This window comes from Dictyostelium discoideum (assembly GCF_000004695.1).
Source record: "Dictyostelium discoideum AX4 chromosome 2 chromosome, whole genome shotgun sequence".
Lineage (NCBI taxonomy): Eukaryota > Evosea > Eumycetozoa > Dictyosteliales > Dictyosteliaceae > Dictyostelium > Dictyostelium discoideum.
Window position 1 is genome coordinate 5489806 of NC_007088.5, and position 21298 is coordinate 5511103.

At 22.1% G+C, this 21298-nt stretch overlaps 7 protein-coding genes and 1 non-coding gene across 8 annotated transcripts; 3 read left to right on the forward strand and 5 right to left on the reverse strand.

Annotated features, from left to right (window-relative positions):
• Nucleotides 1–1169: 1169 nt before the first annotated feature.
• On the reverse strand, nucleotides 1170–1340 carry DDB_G0275387 (hypothetical protein; the record flags this gene model as incomplete). Its single annotated transcript, XM_638614.1, has 1 exon — nucleotides 1170–1340. One exon carries the CDS (start codon nucleotides 1338–1340, stop codon nucleotides 1170–1172), a length of 171 nt encoding a protein of 56 aa, XP_643706.1.
• Nucleotides 1341–2745: 1405 nt separating this feature from the next.
• On the forward strand, nucleotides 2746–2826 carry tRNA-Leu-CAA-1. Its single transcript has one exon. It is a non-coding gene; the product is annotated as a tRNA-Leu (tRNA).
• A 463-nt stretch (nucleotides 2827–3289) lies between these two features.
• Nucleotides 3290–4897, forward strand: DDB_G0275389 (hypothetical protein; the record flags this gene model as incomplete). The annotated part of the gene is made up of 1 exon (XM_638615.1): nucleotides 3290–4897. One exon carries the CDS (start codon nucleotides 3290–3292, stop codon nucleotides 4895–4897), a length of 1608 nt encoding a protein of 535 aa, XP_643707.1.
• A 357-nt stretch (nucleotides 4898–5254) lies between these two features.
• Nucleotides 5255–9783, reverse strand: tacc1 (transforming acidic coiled-coil-containing protein; the record flags this gene model as incomplete). Its single annotated transcript, XM_638616.1, has 2 exons — nucleotides 5255–5740; nucleotides 5833–9783. The coding sequence occupies 2 exons, from the start codon at nucleotides 9781–9783 to the stop codon at nucleotides 5255–5257; spliced, it is 4437 nt and encodes a 1478-aa protein (XP_643708.1).
• A 739-nt stretch (nucleotides 9784–10522) lies between these two features.
• On the reverse strand, nucleotides 10523–10791 carry DDB_G0275435 (hypothetical protein; the record flags this gene model as incomplete). The annotated part of the gene is made up of 1 exon (XM_638617.1): nucleotides 10523–10791. A coding segment is annotated over one exon (269 nt), but the record flags the coding sequence as incomplete, so codon positions are not given.
• Nucleotides 10792–13190: 2399 nt separating this feature from the next.
• On the reverse strand, nucleotides 13191–13684 carry DDB_G0275949 (hypothetical protein; the record flags this gene model as incomplete). Its single annotated transcript, XM_638303.1, has 2 exons — nucleotides 13191–13493; nucleotides 13612–13684. Coding segments are annotated over 2 exons (376 nt in total), but the record flags the coding sequence as incomplete, so codon positions are not given.
• Nucleotides 13685–15156: 1472 nt separating this feature from the next.
• Nucleotides 15157–16058, reverse strand: DDB_G0275691 (hypothetical protein; the record flags this gene model as incomplete). The annotated part of the gene is made up of 2 exons (XM_638304.1): nucleotides 15157–15527; nucleotides 15632–16058. 2 exons carry the CDS (start codon nucleotides 16056–16058, stop codon nucleotides 15157–15159), a joined length of 798 nt encoding a protein of 265 aa, XP_643396.1.
• An 814-nt stretch (nucleotides 16059–16872) lies between these two features.
• Nucleotides 16873–21279, forward strand: DDB_G0275563 (hypothetical protein; the record flags this gene model as incomplete). The annotated part of the gene is made up of 2 exons (XM_638305.1): nucleotides 16873–19934; nucleotides 20010–21279. The coding sequence occupies 2 exons, from the start codon at nucleotides 16873–16875 to the stop codon at nucleotides 21277–21279; spliced, it is 4332 nt and encodes a 1443-aa protein (XP_643397.1).
• Between the last annotated feature and the right edge of the window lie 19 nt (nucleotides 21280–21298).

Consider the following 21298-nt stretch of genomic DNA (forward strand, 5'->3'; position numbering starts at 1 on the left):
TTCAAAAAAATGATCTTTTTGGGAACATAATCGTTTAAACTAAACCGCATTATCCCCACTTCTTTCAAATGTTATTTTCTTTTATTTTGATCCAGAAAAAAAAAAAAATTCAAAAAGAAAAAAAAGAAAAGAAAAAGAAAAGAAAAGAAAAGAAATGGGAAAAAAAGAAATAATTATTTTTATTTCTTATTATTTCTAAAAAAAACTTTGCAAAAGATTTTAAAAAATGAGTTCAGAAACAATAAATAAATAAAAACACAAAAATCAATAAAAAAGATTAATAAAATAATGCTGAAAAACAATAAAAGTAATAAAATAAATTTAATATAAAATTTAATAAAAGCCAATAAATTAAAATATATATATTTTTAATTTTATTTTGAAATTTCATTTGATTTTTGTTCAAATTAAAGTGAATTATTTTTACAATTCATTTGTTATTATTTCAAAAAAAAAAAAAAAAAAAAAAAAAAAAAAAAAAAAAAAAATTAATATAAAAAATTGCATTTTATTATTTCTATCATTAAAATTTTATTTCGATTTCAAAGAAATTTATAGTTTTATCTAGAACATAGTCAATACTATTTTCACTTTTTATTATATTTATTTTTATCTTAATTTAAATGAGATTTAAATTTTATTATTAAAAAAAATCTTTTTTTCAATTTTTTTTTTTAATTTTAGACATATTTTATTTTCTTCTTTTTTCTTTGAAATTATATTTAACAAACACATGTTTCAAATAGTAAAATTTTTTCAAATTTTTTTTTTTTTTTTTTATTATTATAATTTATTTTTTTTATTATTACATTTTATCTTTTTTTTTATTACATTTTTTTTTTTTTTTTTTAAAATATATTATTATTATTATTATTTTATTGTTTCATTTCGAAGAAACAAATTTTAAAAAAATTTTATTACTTTTTTGTTTTTAAAATAAATTGATGTAATGTTTGTGAATTAATTTTTATAAATATGAATAATTTTTTTTGGGAAATATTAATTATCAGAGGATCCAAATAATGAAAAAGAAGAGCAAGAATATCTAATAAATAATATTTAAGATGTTGGGGCTTCTAATTATATTAATACAAGATCCCATCAAAATATTTATGATAATTTTTATAATTTGATATAAATAATAAAATAAACAATGTGGTAAATAATATTCAAACTACCATTTCATCTTTACCATTATCTCTATTATCACCATTATCATCATCATCATCTACATCATTAGCATTATCAACCGTTTCATCTTTACCATATATGTCAAAAAGATTCACCTTTTCGTGAAGATTATCAGCAGGTGGAGTACCAGAGTGGTTAAAAAGAGCCATCATTACCATGGAATTCAAAGGGTAAAGTTTCAGAGTGGTCAAAAAGAACCATCATTACAATGTAAATCCTTTATGAGAGGAAACTGTTTATTCACACAAGATTAAAATAATAAAAAATGGTATTGAACATAAATGATAATTTAGAGTAGGCATAATTTTTTTATATATAATCATATACTATTTTATGATTTATAAATCTTACTAACACTTTTAATATTTTAATTTTTTTTTTTTTTTAAATGAAAAACACCAGGATTGGAATTGAAATTCTAGTTGAAATTGTAAATGAAATTGCAATTTGAATTGTAATTTAAAGTCTCAATTACAATTACAATTTCAATTGAAAGTTTCAATTACACTCAAATACAATTTCATTTACAATTTCGACCAGAATTTCACTCCAATCCTGGTGGTTGTCCCATTTTTTTTTGAATGGAATAACGAAATTTTTAGTTGCTTCTTCTTGAGATATAACTCATTTTATTAATTTTCTTATTAGATATTACAGGTGCCTTTTAAGGTTGTATGGTTTTTTTTTTTTTTTTTTTTTTTTTTTTTTTTTTTTTTTTTTTTTTTTTTTTTAGAGTTGAGGGTGTAGAGTGTGTTTAGTGACGTAATATATTTGTTGAGGTTTGATGGTAGTGCTACTGTGTGTAGTGGTGAGTTCCAGTGTTTGCTAAATCTTTCGAGTTGTAGGGAGATGATGTTTTTGAATTTTTTTATTTGTTCGTTGTTGGGTGCTTTTTTTTCTTGTCTGATTAGTTTGTATATGTTGTTTTTTGTTCTTTCCCAGGCTGCTGTTTGAGTTTTCTTTAGTTCGTGTACTAGTAGTTGTTTTCTTAAGTTTTTGAGTGTTATTCCTTCGTGGATTTTCTTGTTTCTTCTTCTCCAGATGTTTTCGCAAATAATGGCTATGGCGTTGGCTGTTAATGGAATGTCTAGTCTGTTGAAGATTTCTATTCCCCAATTTTTTTTTTTTTTTTTTTTTTTTTTTTTTTTTTTTTTTTTTTTTTTTTATTTATTTATAGAAAATACTGAGTGAATTATTGTATTTTTTGAGATGTTTAGGAAGTTCTATTGCGTGAAGAGGTGAGTTCCATTGTCTGTTAAATTGTAATAGCTTTAGCGAGATTAGTGAGTCTAATTTATTTTGTTCTTCTGGCCGTTGCTTTGATTTGATTCTTAATGTTTTGTTTATAACCGCTTGTGTCCTGTCCCATGCAGCTCTTTGTGTTTTAATTAGTTCAAGTATGACTTGTTGTCTGTGAATTATTATTTCTTTTTCATCGTGAATGAGTTTGTTTCTTTTGTGCCATGTGGTTGTCCCTTTTTTTTTTTTTTTTTTTTTTTGAATTGGCATGTGGTTGTCCCATTAAAAGAGCCATCATTACAATGGATTTCAAAGGGTAAAGTACCAGAGTGGTCAAATGGGTAAGACTCAAGTTCTTATGCTTCGGCTTCGCGAGTTCGAATCTCGCCTTTATCAACAGTTTTTAAAGTTTTCACAGTTTGGACTTGTTTTAAAAAAAAAATCTTCCACATATTTTGAATTCACTAGAAATTTTTTATAATAATCGAAAAAAAAAAAAAAAAAAAAAAAAAAAAAAAAATTGAAATTAAATATTACTTTAAATGTATTTTTTAAGTAAATAGAGAATGAATTAATTTATAATAGATTTCTTTTTAAAAAAAAAAATAAAATTAAATAAAAAAAAAACAATGTTTTCGTTTATGTTTTATTTCGGTTTTTTTAATTTATTTTTTATTTTTTTTTCACGAAAATTTTATTTTTTTTTTTTAATTTTTTATTTTTTAAATACAATTTTTTTTTTTAATTTTTTTTTTAAAATTTTTTTATTTAATTTTTTTTTAAAGAAATAAACTCCTCCTAATCACCATTTATATATATATATTGATATTTATTAATCGTAAAACAATATCATAAATTCATGAGTGATAGTAGCGAATTTTTAGAAAAACATCAACAAGATATATTAAATCAATTAAATAATCTCAAAGAGAAAATCGAAAATTTAGAAAATAAAATGGAAACCATTGAAGATACTCAAGTTCAACAACCAACCGAAGAAATCACACAAATTAAAGATGATATTATTGTAGTCGATGATGCTCAAAAAACAATTGAACAAGAAGAAATTAAAAAAGAAGAACCTGAAAATGATGAATCATCAGAAGAAATTACTCAACAACAACAACAAGTAGAAGAACAAGAAGAAGTTAAGCAAGAAGAGCCAGTTGTTGAACAACAACAAAAAGAAGATGAAATTAAACAAGAAGAACCAATTGTTGAAGAACCAATTGTTGAGGAACCAATTGTTGAGCAACAACAAGAAGAGGAAGTTAAACAAGAAGAACCAATTGTTGAAGAACCAATCGTTGAGGAACCAATTGTTGAACAACAAGTAGAAGAAATTAAACAAGACGAACCAATTGTTAAAGAACCAATTGTTGAACAACAAGAAGAAAAAGAAGAAGAAGAAGTAAAACAAACACAAGAAGAAACTACAACTGTTACAGAATCAGTTGTGGTCACTGAAACTGTTATTACTGAAGAAGAGAAAAATGAAACTACTATTACTACTGCTACTACCACTACCACCACTACCGAACAACCAACTATTGAACAACAACAACAAGAAGAGGAAGAATCAAGACCAGTTATTGAATCTGAACCAATTGTTGTTGTTGAAGCAACTGAACAACCAACAGTTGAAGAAGAATCCGATGAAGAAGATAAAAAAGAAACTAATGAAAATGATAAATCATCATCCAATGATAATAATAATAATAATAACGATAAACAAGAAGAACAAAAAGAACAAACAAATGGTAAAAATGAAAAAGATGAAGAAGAAGAAAAAGAAAAAGATAATAAAAAAGATAAAGAAGAAGAAGAAGTTGAAAAAGAGGATGAAAATATATTATCACAAGCAGAATTAGCAAACTTTTATAAACTTGAAGGTAATGAATACTTTAAACATAATATTTACTTTGATGCAATCGAAAGTTATTCAAAAGCCATTTCAATTAAACCATCACATCTCTTGTATAGTAATAGATCAATTTCATATTATAAATTTGGATTATTTGCTGAATCACTTCAAGATGCATTGGAATCAATTAAATTGGAAGCTAATTGGGTTAAAGGTTATCATAGAGCTGGTCAAGCTTTAGAAAAATTAAATCAAAAAGATGAAGCCATCAAATATTATGAAAAAGGTCTTTTAATTGAACCAGATCATCAACCAATGAGAGATGCTTTAGATAGTATTTTAAATGTTGGTAAAGAAGATCAAAAAGGTGAAAATACTTCCTCTGATAGTGAATCAGATAGTGAATCAGATAGTGAAGAAGAAAGTGAATCTGATTCAGAATCTGATTCAGACTCTGACGACTCTGACGATGATGATGATAACACTTCAAATCAAAATAAATCTATCGTACCATATGGACCTGTTGCTAAAGTGGCAATTGCAACTTCAATTGTTGGTGCAATTGCTCTTGGTTTCTATCTTATAACTAAATTAAAAAAATAAATTTTAAAATAAATTTTAAAAAAACTTTTTTTTAAAATAATTAAAATAAAAAAAATAAATAAATAAATAAAAAAATAAAAAAATAAAAAAAATAAATAAATAAAAAATAATAATAAACTCAATGAGAATATTATTGTTTTTTTTTTTTTATTTCTATAAATGATAGTTTGTTTAATAATAATAATAACAATAATAATAATAATAATAATTTTTTTTTTTTTTTTTATAATTTAAATATTAAACTTTTTTATTTATTTTATTACAGTGATAATTATTTGTTTTAAAATCATTATTATTTTATTTTTTTTTTTTTAAAAAATATTGTAGTTATTTTTTTTATTTATTTTATTTTTTGTTTTATTTTTGATTAGTTTGTAATTTAAAAATTAATTCATCACATAATTTAACCAATTCATCATTTTCTTTTTCTTTAATTGAAACTTTTGACTCTGAACGATTTAATTTAATAGTTAGTACTTCAATTTCTTTTTTGGCAACTTCTTTCAATTTTGTTAATTGTTCAGAGGCACTATCTAATTTTGCTTCGGCATGTGCTTTTAGTGCATTAAATTTAGAGACATGAATTTGATTCTCTTTGTTGGCTTGTAAATTGGATTCCTTTAAATCAATGATTTGTTTTCTCAATTGTTCATTATCTAATAATGCTTCACTAAGTTTTGCAGAGTTTTGTGGTACTGGTGCTGGTTGATCAATCATTTTCTTCATTGTTGCTTCATATTGTGATAATATACCTTTTAATGATAAACAATTTCTTTGTTCTTTTTCTAATTTTAATTGTAAATCTTCTAATTCTAATGATAAAATTGCATTTTCATCTGAACACTTTTTTTTTTTTTTATTAAATTAATAAAAATAAATAAAATAAAAAAAAAAAAATAAAATAAAATAAAATAAATAATAAAATAATAACTTACTTGTTTTAAAATTTCTTTTTTTTGTTTTTCTAATAAACGATCAATATCTTCTTGAGTAAACATGTTTTGATGTGGTGGTGGATAATAAAATTGATGTGGGTATGGATACATATTTTGATGTGTTGGTGGTGGTGGTGATGATATATTACTACTATTATTACTATTATTATTATTATGTGATGGTGATTGATTTTGTTGATGATACATTGGTTGTTGTTGTTGGTTATGATGATTTGGACTTGATGGATGATTATATTGATTAAATTGTTGATAAAATTGTTGTTGTTGTTGTTGCATTTGTTGATAATATTGTTGAGATTGTAAATTAAATCCATCTTGTGATGAAATTGGTTGATGTTGTTGTGATTGTGGTTGTGATTGAAGTTGTGGTTGTGATTGAGGTTGTTGTTGTGGTTGTGGTTGTTGTTGTTGTTGTTGTTGTTGTTGTTGTGATGGAGATAGGGGTTTTGGTTGAGTTGTTTGAGGTTGTGAAATTGGTTTGGGTGGTTCTTCTGGTAATGGTTGAGATTGTTTTTGTTGTTGTGATTTACCATTTGGGTCACCACCACTCATTGTTTGTTTCATTAATTCTCTTTGTTGATCTCTTTCTTTTTGTTTCTCTAATTTAATTCTTTCCTTTTCTTCATCTTCAGGTGTTTTTTGTTTTTGTGTTGATTGTTTTTGTCTTTCTTGGAATCTTCTTTTCATTTCTTCTTCTTTTTTCTTTTGTTCTGCCTCAATTTCTTCAGGTGTTGGTTCTGGTGATTTACCCTCCTCTGCTGCCAATCTTTCATATTCTCTTTGAAGTTCTAATTCCATTTGTCTTTGTTTTTCTTGTTGTTGTTTTAATGCAATTGCTGCTTTTCTTTCATATTCATCATCTTCATTACTATTATTATTATTATTATTATTATTATTTTCTGTTGGTTGAGGTGATGGGGATTTAGATTTTGTTGTTGGTTGATCAGATTTACTTTCTTCTTCTGATGGTTTTTGTGATGATGATGATGATGATTGTTTATCTTTCTTTACAGGTGATTCACCATTACTTACACCACTCATTGCTTGTCTCATTAATTCTCTTTGTTGATCTCTTTCTTTTTGTTTTTCTAATTTAATTCTTTCTTTTTCTTCATCTTCAGGTGTTTTTTGTTTTGCTGCACCTTTTGCTTTATTTTGTCTTTCCAACATTCTCTTTCTAGATTCTTCTTGGCTTTTCTTTTCTTCAGCTTCATAATCGATATTTTCTTCAACACCTTGACCTTCTGCTGCTAATCTTTCGTATTCTCTTTGAATCTCTAATTCCATCTGTCTTTGTTTTTCTTGTTGTTTTTGTAATGCAATTTGAACCTGTCTTTCATATTCATCATCATTTGATGTTGGTTGTGATGTTGTCTCCTCTATTTGTTGTTGTTGTTGTTGTGGTGGTGGAGATTTTGGTTTTGATTGTTCTTCAATTGGTTTTGATTGTTCTTCTTGTGATTTTGGTGTCTCTTTCTTTGGAGTACCACCGCCACCACTCATTGCTTGTTTCATTAATTCTCTTTGTTGATCTCTTTCTTTTTGTTTTTCTAATTTAATTCTTTCTTTTTCTTCATCTTCAGGTGTTCTTTGTTTTGCAGGGTTTTTTGATTTATTTTGTCTCTCTAGGAATCTCTTTCTTGATTCTTCTTGTCTCTTTCTTTCTTCAGCTTCATAATCGATATTTTCTTCAACACCTTGACCTTCTGCTGCTAATCTTTCATACTCTCTTTGAATCTCTAATTCCATCTGTCTTTGTTTCTCTTGTTGTTGTTGCAATGCTTGTTGTGCTTGTCTTTCATACTCTTCATCTGTTGGTGGTGCTTGTGAAATTGGTTCTTCTACTTGTGGTGGTGGTGATGGTGATGATGATGGTTTTGATACTTCTTTTGGTTTTGATACTTCTTTTGGTTTTGATACTTCTTCTGGTTCTTCCTTCTTTGGTGTACCATTACCACCACCGCCACTCATTGCCTGTTTCATTAATTCTCTTTGTTGATCTCTTTCTTTTTGTTTTTCTAATTTAATTCTCTCCTTTTCTTCATCTTCAGGTGTTTTTTGTTTTGCAGCACCTTTTGATTTATTTTGTCTTTCCAAGAATCTCTTTCTAGATTCTTCTTCTCTTTTTCTTTGTTCAGCTTCATAATCGAAATCTTGTTCAACACCTTGACCTTCTGCTGCTAATCTTTCATATTCTCTTTGAATCTCTAATTCCATCTGTCTTTGTTTCTCTTGTTGTTGTTGTAATGCAATTTGAGCTTGTCTTTCATATTCCTCATCTGTTGGTGGTGCTTGTGAAATTGGTTCTTCTACTTTTTGTGGTGGTGGTGATTGAGATTTAGGTTGGGATGTTGGTGGTTTTGATTGTTCTTCAATTGGTTTTGGTTCTTCCTTCTTTGGTGTATTATTACCACTACCCATTGCTTGTTTCATTAATTCTCTTTGTTGATCTCTTTCTTTTTGTTTTTCTAATTTAATTCTTTCTTTTTCTTCATCTTCAGGTGTTTTTTGTTTTGCAGCACCTTTTGATTTATTTTGTCTTTCCAACATTCTCTTTCTAGATTCTTCTTGTCTTTTCTTTTCCTCTGCTTCATAATCGATCTCTTCAAAACCTTGACCTTCTGCTGCTAATCTTTCATATTCTCTTTGAATCTCTAATTCCATCTGTTTTTGTTTTTCTTGTTGTTTTTGTAATGCAATTTGAACCTGTCTTTCATATTCATCATCTGTTGGTGGTGCTTGTGAAATTGGTTCTTCTGGTGGTGGTTGTTGTTGTTGTTGTGGTGGCGGAATTGGTGATGGTGATTTTGGTTTTGAAATTGGTTGATCGTTTTGTGATGGTTTTGATTCCTCTTGTTTTGATTCTTTCGTTGGAGTACCACTACCACTCATTGCCTGTTTCATTAATTCTCTTTGCTGATCTCTTTCTTTTTGTTTTTCTAATTTAATTCTCTCCTTTTCTTCATCTTCAGGTGTTTTTTGTTTTGCAGCACCTTTTGATTTATTTTGTCTTTCCAAGAATCTCTTTCTAGATTCTTCTTCTCTTTTTCTTTGTTCAGCTTCATAATCGATATTTTCTTCAACACCTTGACCTTCTGCTGCTAATCTTTCATATTCTCTTTGAATCTCCAATTCCATCTGTCTTTGTTTCTCTTGTTGTTGTTGTAATGCAATTTGAGCTTGTCTTTCATATTCATCATCATTTAATGTAGGTTGTGAAATTGGTTCTTCTGCTTGTTGTTGTGGTGGAGGTGGTGATGGTGATTTTGGTTTTGTTTGTTGTTGTTGTTGTTGTTGTTGTTGTTGTTGTTGTTGTTGTTGTTGTTGTTGTTGTTGTTGTTGTTGTTGTTGTTGTTGTTGTTGTTGTTGTTGTTGTTGTTGTTGTTGTTCTAATGGTGTTTCTTTCTTTGAATTACTACTACCACTCATTGCTTGTCTCATTAATTCTCTTTGTTGATCTCTTTCTTTTTGTTTTTCTAATTTTATCCTTTCTTTTTCTTCTTCTTCAGGTGTTTTCTTTTTTGGTGAAGGTTTATTTCTATTTTGTCTCTCTAGGAATCTTTTTCTAGATTCTTCTTGTCTCTTTCTTTCTTCAGCTTCATAATCGAAATCTTGTTCAACAGCTTGACCTTCTGCTGCCAATCTTTCATATTCTCTTTGAATCTCTAATTCCATTAGTCTTTGTTTCTCTTGTTGTTGTTGTAATGCAATTTGAGCTTGTCTCTCATACTCTAAATCTGCATCACTTTTATCTTGATTACCATCACCATCACCATCACCACCATTTTGAATGGCTGAAATACCGTCACCACCATTTTCTAAAGATTCTTTAAATCTATAATATTCAATATCTTCATCATTATTATCTTCAACACCTATTAATTCAAGTTCATATCTTTCTTGAAATCTTTTTAATTTTTCATTATCCATTAATTAAATTTTAAAAAAATTTATTATAAAAATAAAATTTTTTAAAAAAAAAAAAAATAAATAATATATATAAAAATACAAATTGTTTTTTCTTGTTTTTGTTTTTGTTTTTGTTTTAGTTTTTGTTTTTTAGTTTTAGTTTTTGTTTTATCTATTAAACATTAAAAATAAAACTAATTCGCTTTTTTTTTTTTTTTTTTTTGTTTTTTTTAATTATGATAATTGTGACCAAAAAAAAAAAAAAAGAAAAAAAATTTAAAAAAAAAAATTTAAAAAAAATAAAATTAAAAAAAAAAAGCACATATGTAATGGATTGATCATCACCACTTACCAAAGTATTTTATGGTGGTTAAAATTTTTTTTTTTTTTAAATCTTTTTTACTATTTATACATTTTGTTTATTAAAATCTTTAAAAAATTAATTTAATTTAAAATTAAATAAAAAAAATAAGAAATAAAAAAAAAACAAAAAATAATAATCTTCACAATTGTTTTTATAATTATTAACCATTCATTTTTTTTTTTTTTTTTTATAACTCAAAATAACACCAATTTTGATAATAATTAATAATAAATATTTTTTAAACAAAAAAAAAAAACAAAAAAAAAAACAAAAAAAAAAAAAAAAAAAAAAAAAAAAAAAAAAAGATTTTTTTGGTCAAAATTTTTATTTAATTATTAACCTTTCATTTTTGTAATTATGAGGAACAACTAGAAGGAATATATATTTAAAATTTTTTTATTGGGTTCCTAAAATTGAATTTAAACCAAATAAACCCAATAATTGACTTTTCCTTAATTTTCCAACAAAAAGGTTTGATTTTGTAATTTCTAAATCCGCTATAATTTTATTACTTTTTGAAATATTTTTTATAAACTGTAAACTAGATTTATAATGTTTTAAAAAGAAAAATTGTTTTTTTTTAATTTCAGTTACTATTTGATTTTCAATTTTATTACTAATTGTTTTAACAAATTTTAATTGAAATAATATTAAAAGTATATCAGCTTGAATTGTTAAATAATATCAATAATCCTCTGGTTCATTGTTAATTACTTCCTGCTCTTTGCTTTTATGCTGATCTTAAATTGTGAAAAGGAAAAAAGAAAAATTAATTAGCAAAAAAGACTTTACTTTCACTATTTATTTATATGGTTTTGTTTTCTTTTATATTTAAAAATAAAATTTAGTTTGATCATAAAAAAAAAAAAAAAAACCATCTGTTATTTTATTTTATTTTTTTATTTTTATAAAAATATTCTGTGTAAAAACGATTAATGTTTAAGGTGGTTAACTTACCCATTAAGATAAATAATTAAATAATATTAAAAGATTTTTATATGTTAATGAAAAATAAAAAAGAAAATAAATAATATATAAATAATTTCTACAAAGATTATAATATTAAAAAGATTGTCAAATACTTTTAGAGTAGTGCAAAAAAAAAAAAATTAATAAAAATAACACAAAAAAAAAAAAAACAAAAAAAAAAAAAAAAAAAATTGATATTATAATTTATTTTTATTTATTTATTAATTTATTTTTAGTGGTAGTGGTAATGAGATTAGAAGAAAAGAAGAAGATTAATTTTTAATAATAAAGAAAAAAAAATACTAAATTTTTTTTTTTAATATCAAAAACTATCAATTTAACCCAAACAATAAAAAAACTATTTTTAAACAGTTATTTTAACAATTCACTTTCAAATTTACACCATTTTTTTTTTTTTTTTTTTTTTTGATTTTTTTTAATTTTTTTTTTTTATTTTTTGCTCAAACTTTTATATTTTGTTCCCTTTGTGAAAATAAAATAAAAAATTAAAGAAATATCGAAAAAACGAAAATAATAACAATATTATTATTAATAATAACAATTGTTTATCAACCAATTAAAATGGTCAATAAAATCCAAAAGACCTCATAGCTTCAATATTTTTTTATTATATCAGAACCATTGTAGTGGAACTTCTCTTTGATCATTTAATTTGTTTTAAGTTACCAAAAGCAAACAAAAATTGCTTAAATTAAAGTGATTAAAAAAAAAAAAAAAGTTTAAATAAAAAAAAAATGAAATAATAAAAATACTCTTTTTTTTAAACTATTAATTTTTAAATTTTTACTTTTTTTTTTTTTTTTTTTTTTTTTTTTTTTTTAATATATTGACGGTTATTAAATAAAATAAATAAAAAAATAAATAATAAAATAAATAAAAATTAATTTACATTATCCAATTTTATTTATTTATTTATTTAATAAGTTTTATTTTTTCTTTTTTTTTTTTTTTGATTTTGTTTAATTTTATTTAATTTAATTTAATTTTATTTGATTTGATTTGATTTGATTTGATTTGATTAGATTTGATTTGATTTGATTTGATTTGATTTGACTTGATTTGATTTGATTTGATTTGATTTGATTTTTTTTTTTTTTTTTTTTTTTTCTTAATCATTTTAATCTTTTTTCCAATTATTTCCATTTTTATAAATATGATGATCTTCCATTTTCCATTTTCCACAATAATTTGAAATTTTTTTTCTGGGAATTGGTGAAGACAAAAAAAAAGAAAAAATAAAAAAGAAAAAAGAAAAAAGAAAAAAGATAAAAGAAAAAAGAAAAAAGAAAAAAAAAAAAAAGAAAAAAAAAATAAAATAAAATAAAATAATATAATGTTATAATCTCTTTCTCATTTTTTAAAAATTTTGGTTTGATTTGGTTTTCGATAAATAAGTTTTTTACACTTTTTCTAACCCACATTAAAAATTCACCACATGGGTGAGAAAAATCTAATTTTAATATTTTTTAGGAAACATAATTTTATAACAATCCAAGTATTTTGAATCGTATTGTAACTAAATAATTTTAAAAAAAATAAAAATAAAAACAATTGTGGTGATTTCCTCTTTTTTTTCTAATTAAAAAAAAAAAATAATAAAAAATTAAATTTTTCATATTAGATTAATAATAATTTTTAAAAAACTATATTTAATAAATATACTTGGATTATCTTCTCTAAATTGAAAAAAAAAAAAAAAAAAAATTTTATCTGTTGATTGAATCACCATTAGGATATTGTTTTTTTTTTTTTTTTTAAGGAAATAAAGGAAAAAAGGAAAAGAAGGAGGAAATAAAGGAAAAAAAGGAGGAAATAAAGGAAAAAAAGGAATTTTATTTTTTTTTTGAGGAAATAAAGGGAAAAAGAGGAATTTTATTTTTTTTTTTTTGAGGAAATAAAGGAAAAAAAGAAATTTAATATTTTCCCCCATTTCCTCCTTTTCCTTCAAAAATTATTGGATTTCAAAGGAGAAATAGAGAAAAAAGAGGAATTTGTGAGGAAATATTAAGGAAATGGAGGAAATTAAAATTTTTCATCTTATTCCTTCGTTTCCACGAATTCCTCTAATATTTACGGACAACCCTGTAGACTTTTCCAGATTTATATGATTCATACAAAGCATTATCCATACAATTGACAAGATTCAATTGACTAGAAATGTCACCAAATGGATCTTTTAAATCAATAGGAAATACAACTTGTGAAATTGTTGAATTTCCTTTGACGCCGATCACGTGGCCTTCTACGGCTTTCCATTTTCTGTTACCTACTATGGCAAAACCAGTTCTTTCAATTCTAACATTTCCTATTTCTTTTATTGTACCTTCATTTTTATAAACATTATCATAATTTAGTGCATCTAATGCTTCTTTAAAATCTTTTTAATAAATATGAATGGAAAAAAAAAAAAAAATAAAATAAATAAATAAATTAATAAATAAATTATTTTTATTAATTATATATATTATTTTGGTTTTTATTATTAAACAAATTACCCGATTCCTTAGTAACACTATGGCCAGCATAATTTGGAATATCTCCAGCTTTTTCAATAGTGCACTTAATCATTGTTATTGCTAATGAATAGCTTATAGACAACAAGACAATTATTAATAATAATAATAATTTATTTGGGTTCATTTTTAATTTTTTTAATAATGAATAAAATGATTTTTAATTTCTTTTTTTTTATAATTAATAAAAATTTTTATTTTTTTTAACAATGAAAAAAAATAATTAATGGTTTTCTTTTTTTTAAAATTAAAAAAAAAATTTATTTTATAATTACCAAAATTAAAAAAAAAAAAAAAAATATCCGACAAACTTTATTTTCTTTCCTGATACCCTTAACAATCATTGGCCAAAATAAATATAATTTAATATTAATTACAATTGAAAAAATCTAATATCATTCATTGAATTTGAATAATTAATTTGTCATTTAATTATAAAAAATGAATCGGTTTGCCATATTGTGAGAAATTTTACTATTGTAATTTCTTTTTTTTAAAACGTATTACTATAATTTAATAATATAAAATACAACCAATAGGAAATAAGACTATTATAAATTCTCATTTTTTAAAACATAAAACCATTAATTAATAAAACAAATTAATTTATAATAAATAAAATATCACATATTTTTAAAAATCATTATAAATGACAAAAAATATTCGGGATACTATTTTTAACATAGTGGTTTTACTCATTGGCTGTGGGTGTATAATAAATATTTAAATAAAAAAAATAAGAATTTTTATTTTTATTAATTAAATTATTCCTTATTTAATATTTTGCAATTATGTATTTTTAAATACTAATTAGATTGTTATAAAATTATGTATCCTGTTACATTACGTTCAGAATACTTCGATTGTTATTAAATTGTGTTTCCTCAAAAATATTAAATTAGATTTTTCTCACCCACGTGGTGAATTTTTAATGCCGATTAGAAAAAGTGTAAAACTATAATATAAAAAGAAAACAATAATTTTTTAAAACACAACAATAAATATATAGATTATTAATTACTATTTATGTATATTATTTTCTTTTTTTTCTCATTTTTTTTTTGACAAATATAATTTTAAAATAAACAAATAGTATTTTTTCATAATTAAATAATTTTTAAAAAAATCTAGATAAATATGTTATTTTATTATAATTAAAAAATTTTTTGGGGTTATTTTTTTTTTTTTTTTTTTTTGATTATTTGTATAAATAAAAAATATAAAGTGTTTGTGCATTGGAATAAAATTACAAAAAATTAAATTTTAATTCTTTTTTTTTTTTATTTATTTTTATTTTTATTTTTATTTTTATTTTTATTTTTTTTGAGTTTAAATATATTTAAAAAATATATTATAAAAAGGTAGTGATAAAACTTTAATAATACATTATTTTTAGTTTTTTTTTTTTATAATTATTATTATTACTATTATTATTACTCTTATCATCCAACAATTTCAAGTTTGAAAGAATTTTTATTTTAAGGTGATGCTGGTTGTTTGGTTGAAATATTATTATTATTATTATTATTATTTCAAAGTTGTGGTGGTTGATGTGGATGAAATGTAAGGAATGTTGCTGATTTTTGTGTTGGATAGAGGAGAAGAAAGAGGTGATAACCAATCAAAAGTTGCTGATGACGAGGTTGACATATTATCCATTGAGTTGAAAGTTATTTGAATGTATTTAATAAAAATTAAATTTGTTTTTAAATTCTCTAATTTATCTATTAAGGCTGCACCCTTCACTACATTTAATTTATTTTTGCAAAATGATAATGCCGTTTGACAATTGAAAATACTGAAATCTTGTTGAATTTCATTATTATCACCAATAAAATTATCCAAACTTTTAATAAAATTTTTTAAAATTTTTAAATCATCCTTTTCTCTACAAACTTCTTTTAATTTTCCAACATTTTTTATCAAAAAAAATAATGATTTTAATTTTGAATTATTTGGAATTTCAATTAAACGAAATCAATTGGTAAATTATTAATTGTACTTGATAATACATTATTATTATTATTATTATTATTATTATTATTATTATTATTATTATTATTATTATTATTATTATTATTATTATTATTATTATTATTATTATTATTATTATTATTTTTATTATTATTATTATTATTATTATTATTTAAATCTTTTAATGAAAATTTAAAAATACATTTTTTTAATAAATTTAAATTATTTGTTGAAATTAAAAAATTTATAAAATTTTTTAAAATATATTTAAAACTTGAAATTGATAAAATTGATTCAATATTTGATTCAAAAAATTGATTTGGTAATAAATCAAAGAATGCTTCTAAAATTTCTGAATTTATATTTAAATTATTTACTATTAATAATAATATATCACCATCATTTAAATTTAGTTTAATTTCAAAATATAAATAATTAAATACTTCAATTGACATATTATTTAATTTTATTTCATTTTTATTTTTTAAAATTTCATTTAATAATTTTAAAATATAATTATTTTGATTATTATTTTCTTCATTATTAATATTATTATTTTCATTATTATTAAATATTATATGTTTAATAATAAATTTTAATTTTTTAATACAACTACCATTATAAATGTTAAATATATTAAAATTTTATTATTAATTGAATATGATTTAATTTCATTTTTAAATGTTTTAATAATTTTTTTAAATAATTTATAATTTAATTCTTTCCATAATAAAATTTCAAAAAATATATTTTCACCAAAATCAAAATGATTATTAAAATGATCTTGAATGCTTGTTATTGACTTTGATTTTAGATTTAAATAATCATTTAATTTGTTTGATAGTAATTCTATCAATTATATCTTGTATATTTTAATTTTTTATTTTGTACTTTTATAAATTTAAATATTATTTTATTTAGATATTTATTTTTAAAAATTTTAAAAAATAATTCGTCATTATTCATTTTTTTTTTTAATTTAATTTTATTATTATTATTTTTTTTTTTTTTTCTTGTCAACCACCAAAAATGAAAATAAAAAAAAAAAAAAGAAAAAAAAAAGAAAAAAATTCAGAGAAGTAATGAAGTTAAAAAAAATATTTTAAAAAATCTAACGCCAACGGGAAAATAAATATCTAAAAAAACTATTTTTTATTTTTATTTTTATTTTTTTATTTTTTTTTTTTTTTTTTTTATTTTTTTTTATATTTTTTTTTTTTTTTTAAACTTCATTCTTATATTAATATTAGAAAAATTAAAAAAAAAGAAATGGAAATAGATAATAATGAATTTGAAATTTCATTTTGGAAAGTTATTCATAATAAATATTTATTCGATAGAATAATTAATTATATTCAATGTTTAGAATGGGTTAATTATGATGATTACAACCAATTACATATCGAAAATAGAATAAAATTTAAAAATATTAATTCCCTAAAATGGATGATAAATAATAATCAATTAGAATTATTAAAATATAAAATTAAAATAAATGATGAATTTATCAAAATTACTGAAAATTCATTAAAATTATTATTTTCTAATTTTGGTTTTCAAACATCGGCAACCGATGAAAAATTAAATGAAATTTTAATTTTTTTATTAAAATATAGAAAAAGAGAATTAGTACCATTCGATTTAGTTGATATTGGTATTAAATGTTTAAATTTAAATGTTATTAAATTTTTAACTTCTGAACCTTACTCTTTTCAAATATTTCAATCATCTTTGGAATGGGTAGTAATAAATTCAAATTCTTTATTTTTAAATGAATTATCAAATTTATCAGATACAATTTCTCAAACAATTAAAATAATTTCTGAAAGAAATGAAAATGAAAAAAAAATATTAGATTCTATAAATCAAAGTGAATCTAATAAAAAATTTCAAATTTCAAATTCATCATTATCATCAACAATAACAACAACATTAGATTCTAAATCACCTTTCTCATTTGGTTCATCATTTGGTTCATCAACATCACCAATACCACCAAATCCAACAAATACACTTATACAACCAACACCGTCACCACTAGCTTCTAATAGTTCCTCTCCTATATCAACAACCTTTAAACCAACATCATTTGGGTTTTCTACACAATCACAACCACAACCACAACCACAACCACAACCACAATCACAATCACAATCACAACCACAACCACAATCACAACCAACCCATAGCGCAACGCCGACAATAGCACCATTTGGCTTATCCTCGCAACCAACACCAACACCAGGTTCTTATAGTTCTCTTCCTGGATCAACAACAACAACAACCTTTAGACCAACTTCATTTGGTTTTTCTTTAATTTCACCACAACCAACACCAATATCTGCACCAATTGGTTTTTCAACACAAGCACTATCACAACCAACACCAACAAGTGCACCAATTAGTTTTTCAGCGCAATCACAACCACAACAACCACAATCACAATCACAATCACAATCACAATCACAATCACAACCACAATCACAATCACAACCACAATCACAATCACAACCACAATCACAATCACAACCAACACCAACAAGTGCACCAATTGGTTTTTCTACACAATCACAACCACAGCCACAATTACAATCACAATCGCAATCACAATTTGGTAGTTTTAAAGCTGAAAAAGTTATTATAAACCCAAAATTTATTTCAACTTTTTCTCAAGGTTCATTTAGTAATAATAATTTTAATAATAATAATATTGACCAATTTATAGAATTAAGTGAAATACTTAGATCATATGATTTAGAGCGTTTTAAAAATTATTTATTAGAAAATAAATCAAATATGGATAATATTATAATTAAAGTTAATAATCATAAGAAAATGATGGGAGAAAAGTTGGGAAATAATATTGATAGATTTTGTGAATTTATGAAATTTTATACATCAAATATATCATTTAATAATATGGATTTTGATAGACTCATTCAAAATTATATATTTTCAACATCAACAAATCAAGATGAATTTAATAAAAATATTGAAAAAACAATTTCATCAAGTAATACAAGATTATTAAATCTTTTACCAAGTAAATGGAATCAATTACTATTTGATACTTTTAATTTTTGTTTAGATCCAATTGGAAAAACTTATTTTTCAATTGATAAAAAAGAAACTATAGATTGGATTTTTGAAAATTTAAAAAATCAATATTTTATTCAAAATTTAATTCAATCAAAACAAGTTGGATTTCTTGATTTCTCATCACTTGAAATAATTAATTATGCAAAAAATAAATTTAATCAAGTTAGTGCTGATATAAATTCAACAACAACAACAGCAACAATAAAACCAATCAATAATTTAAATGAATTTTTTACAAATTCAGAAAAAGAATTATCATTTATTTACAGATATTCATTTTTTAAATCAATTGGTGATTGTAATTTTGACCAATTACAATTTATAACATCATTAAAAATGAATCCAATTGAATGTTATCGTGAAAATAGTAGTAATAAGAATGGTAGTGTTTGTGGTAGTGATGTAAGAAATGAAAAATTTTTAAAAAGTAATTTAAAGAAACAATCAACTGAAAATTTAATTAAATTAATTGAAATATTAAATAATTGTGATTATAAAATCTTTTCATCAGAATTATTTTTTAAATTTCTTTCAATAATTGGTAATCATTGTGAAAATAGTGAATTGCTTTTATCAAAAATTCAATTTTCATTTACCAATTTAGATAAACATTTTGAACAATATTCTTTAAATATCTTTATGGATTCATTGTTAAATAATATTAATATTATTAAATTATTTTTTAGAAATGATTTTAATCCACTTAAATATTTAAATCAAATTAAAAGAAATGGAACGACAGTAATACCATCAAATTTTATTTTCAGTATTGACCATTACCAACCAGAATCATATAATAATAATCATAATAATATTTTAGTTGGTATTTTAAATCAATCAACAACTGAATCATTTGAAATGATAATTGAAATAATTAAACTTTTATTAAATAATTTTCAAATTGATATTAAAGTTCATAAACAAAAAGTTGGAATTCAACAACAAAAATCATTAGATGAGCAAGATCCTTTACAAAGAGATATGAAAATGGTAATTCCACATTCATTATTAACCAATTTTAATCAATATTTCATTTCATTAGAAATGATTATAAATTATTTATTTAAAAAATTAATTCAAATTAAAGGTTTACCAATTAACAGATTAGAATATATTTATAAAATAATTAAAAATACAAGTGTTGAAAATTTTTCAATAGTTTTAGATCATTCAATTTTTCATTCAATTTATTATTTAGCAATTAAATCACCAAAATTAGTTAAATATATAATGTAATTCCCATATTTATCAGATATTCTAATTGAAGCTCAATTTGATAAATTTAATGACTCTTGTCTTTTTTCAAGAATTGATAGTTGTTATAATATTGTAAAATATTTAGATCCAAAAATATATAATTTTAATTTTATTTTTGGTGAATTATTACCACAAGAAAAAGAAGAAAAAGAAGGTGAAAATATTGAAAATTTAATTTTAAAATTAATTTTAGAATTATCACATCAACCAGTTATAATGAGTGATAAATCATTATCAAATAATTATTATACAACAGGTTTAAATTATAATTTACAATTTTATTTAGATATACATAGAATTGGTTTATTTTTTAAACAACTAGATTTTATTCAATCATTATTAGATGATGAAAATTTTAAATTTGGTGATTTTCCAAATGGAATTGTTAAAAACCTTAAAATTAAAAATATTGGTACTTGTGATTCAATTGAATGTTGTCAACAACAACAACAACAAAATGATAATCATTTAAAACCATTATTAAATAATAGATGTTTTCATTATAAAGATTTAACAATTCAAAAAGCTTCAAAAGTAATGAACTCTCAACAATTTTTTAAATTTATTAAATTTTGTAATTATCATTCAATATTTTCATTTTTATTAATCTACAACGATGATCTTTTAGAATTTGAAACAATTAATCAATTATTAAATCAATCATCAATAATTAATCATTTATTAATTAATCATTATGAACCAAATCAAGATATTGATTATCAAGAAGAATTTGAAAATCAAGATGAAATTAAAAATCAAGATGAAATTGAAAATCAAGACGAAATTGAAAATCAAGACGAAATTGAAAGTCAAGACGAAATTGAAAATCAAGACGAAATTGAAAGTCAAGATGAAATTAATGATAAAGATAAAGTAGAGCCGAGTGAAAAAGATGATAATTCAGATGTTTCAGAATTTTGGTTAGATTTAATTGATTATTGTGTATATGATTGTGAAAAGATTGAATTTTTATTTATCAAACATCCAAATTTATTATCCTTTATTCCAATTGATAAAATTTTAGATAGAGTTTTACAACCAGGTACAAATTACAATTATAATATAGTTTTAACAGATTTAATAGTAAATCATATTAATAATAATAATAATAATCAAGATAACCCAATCAATTGTAAAGACATTTTACCATTCTTTAAAATTACAAACCGAATAATTGATGATGCAATTGTTGCAAAAAAAATTTATTATTTAAAATACATTTACGAAAATGGTTTTATTGAAGAAAATGAACTTTTGCAATATTTAAAAGATAAACTTGCAAATAATTCAGATTATAAAAATCTAAATTGGTTTAATTAATTATAAAAATAAAATATTT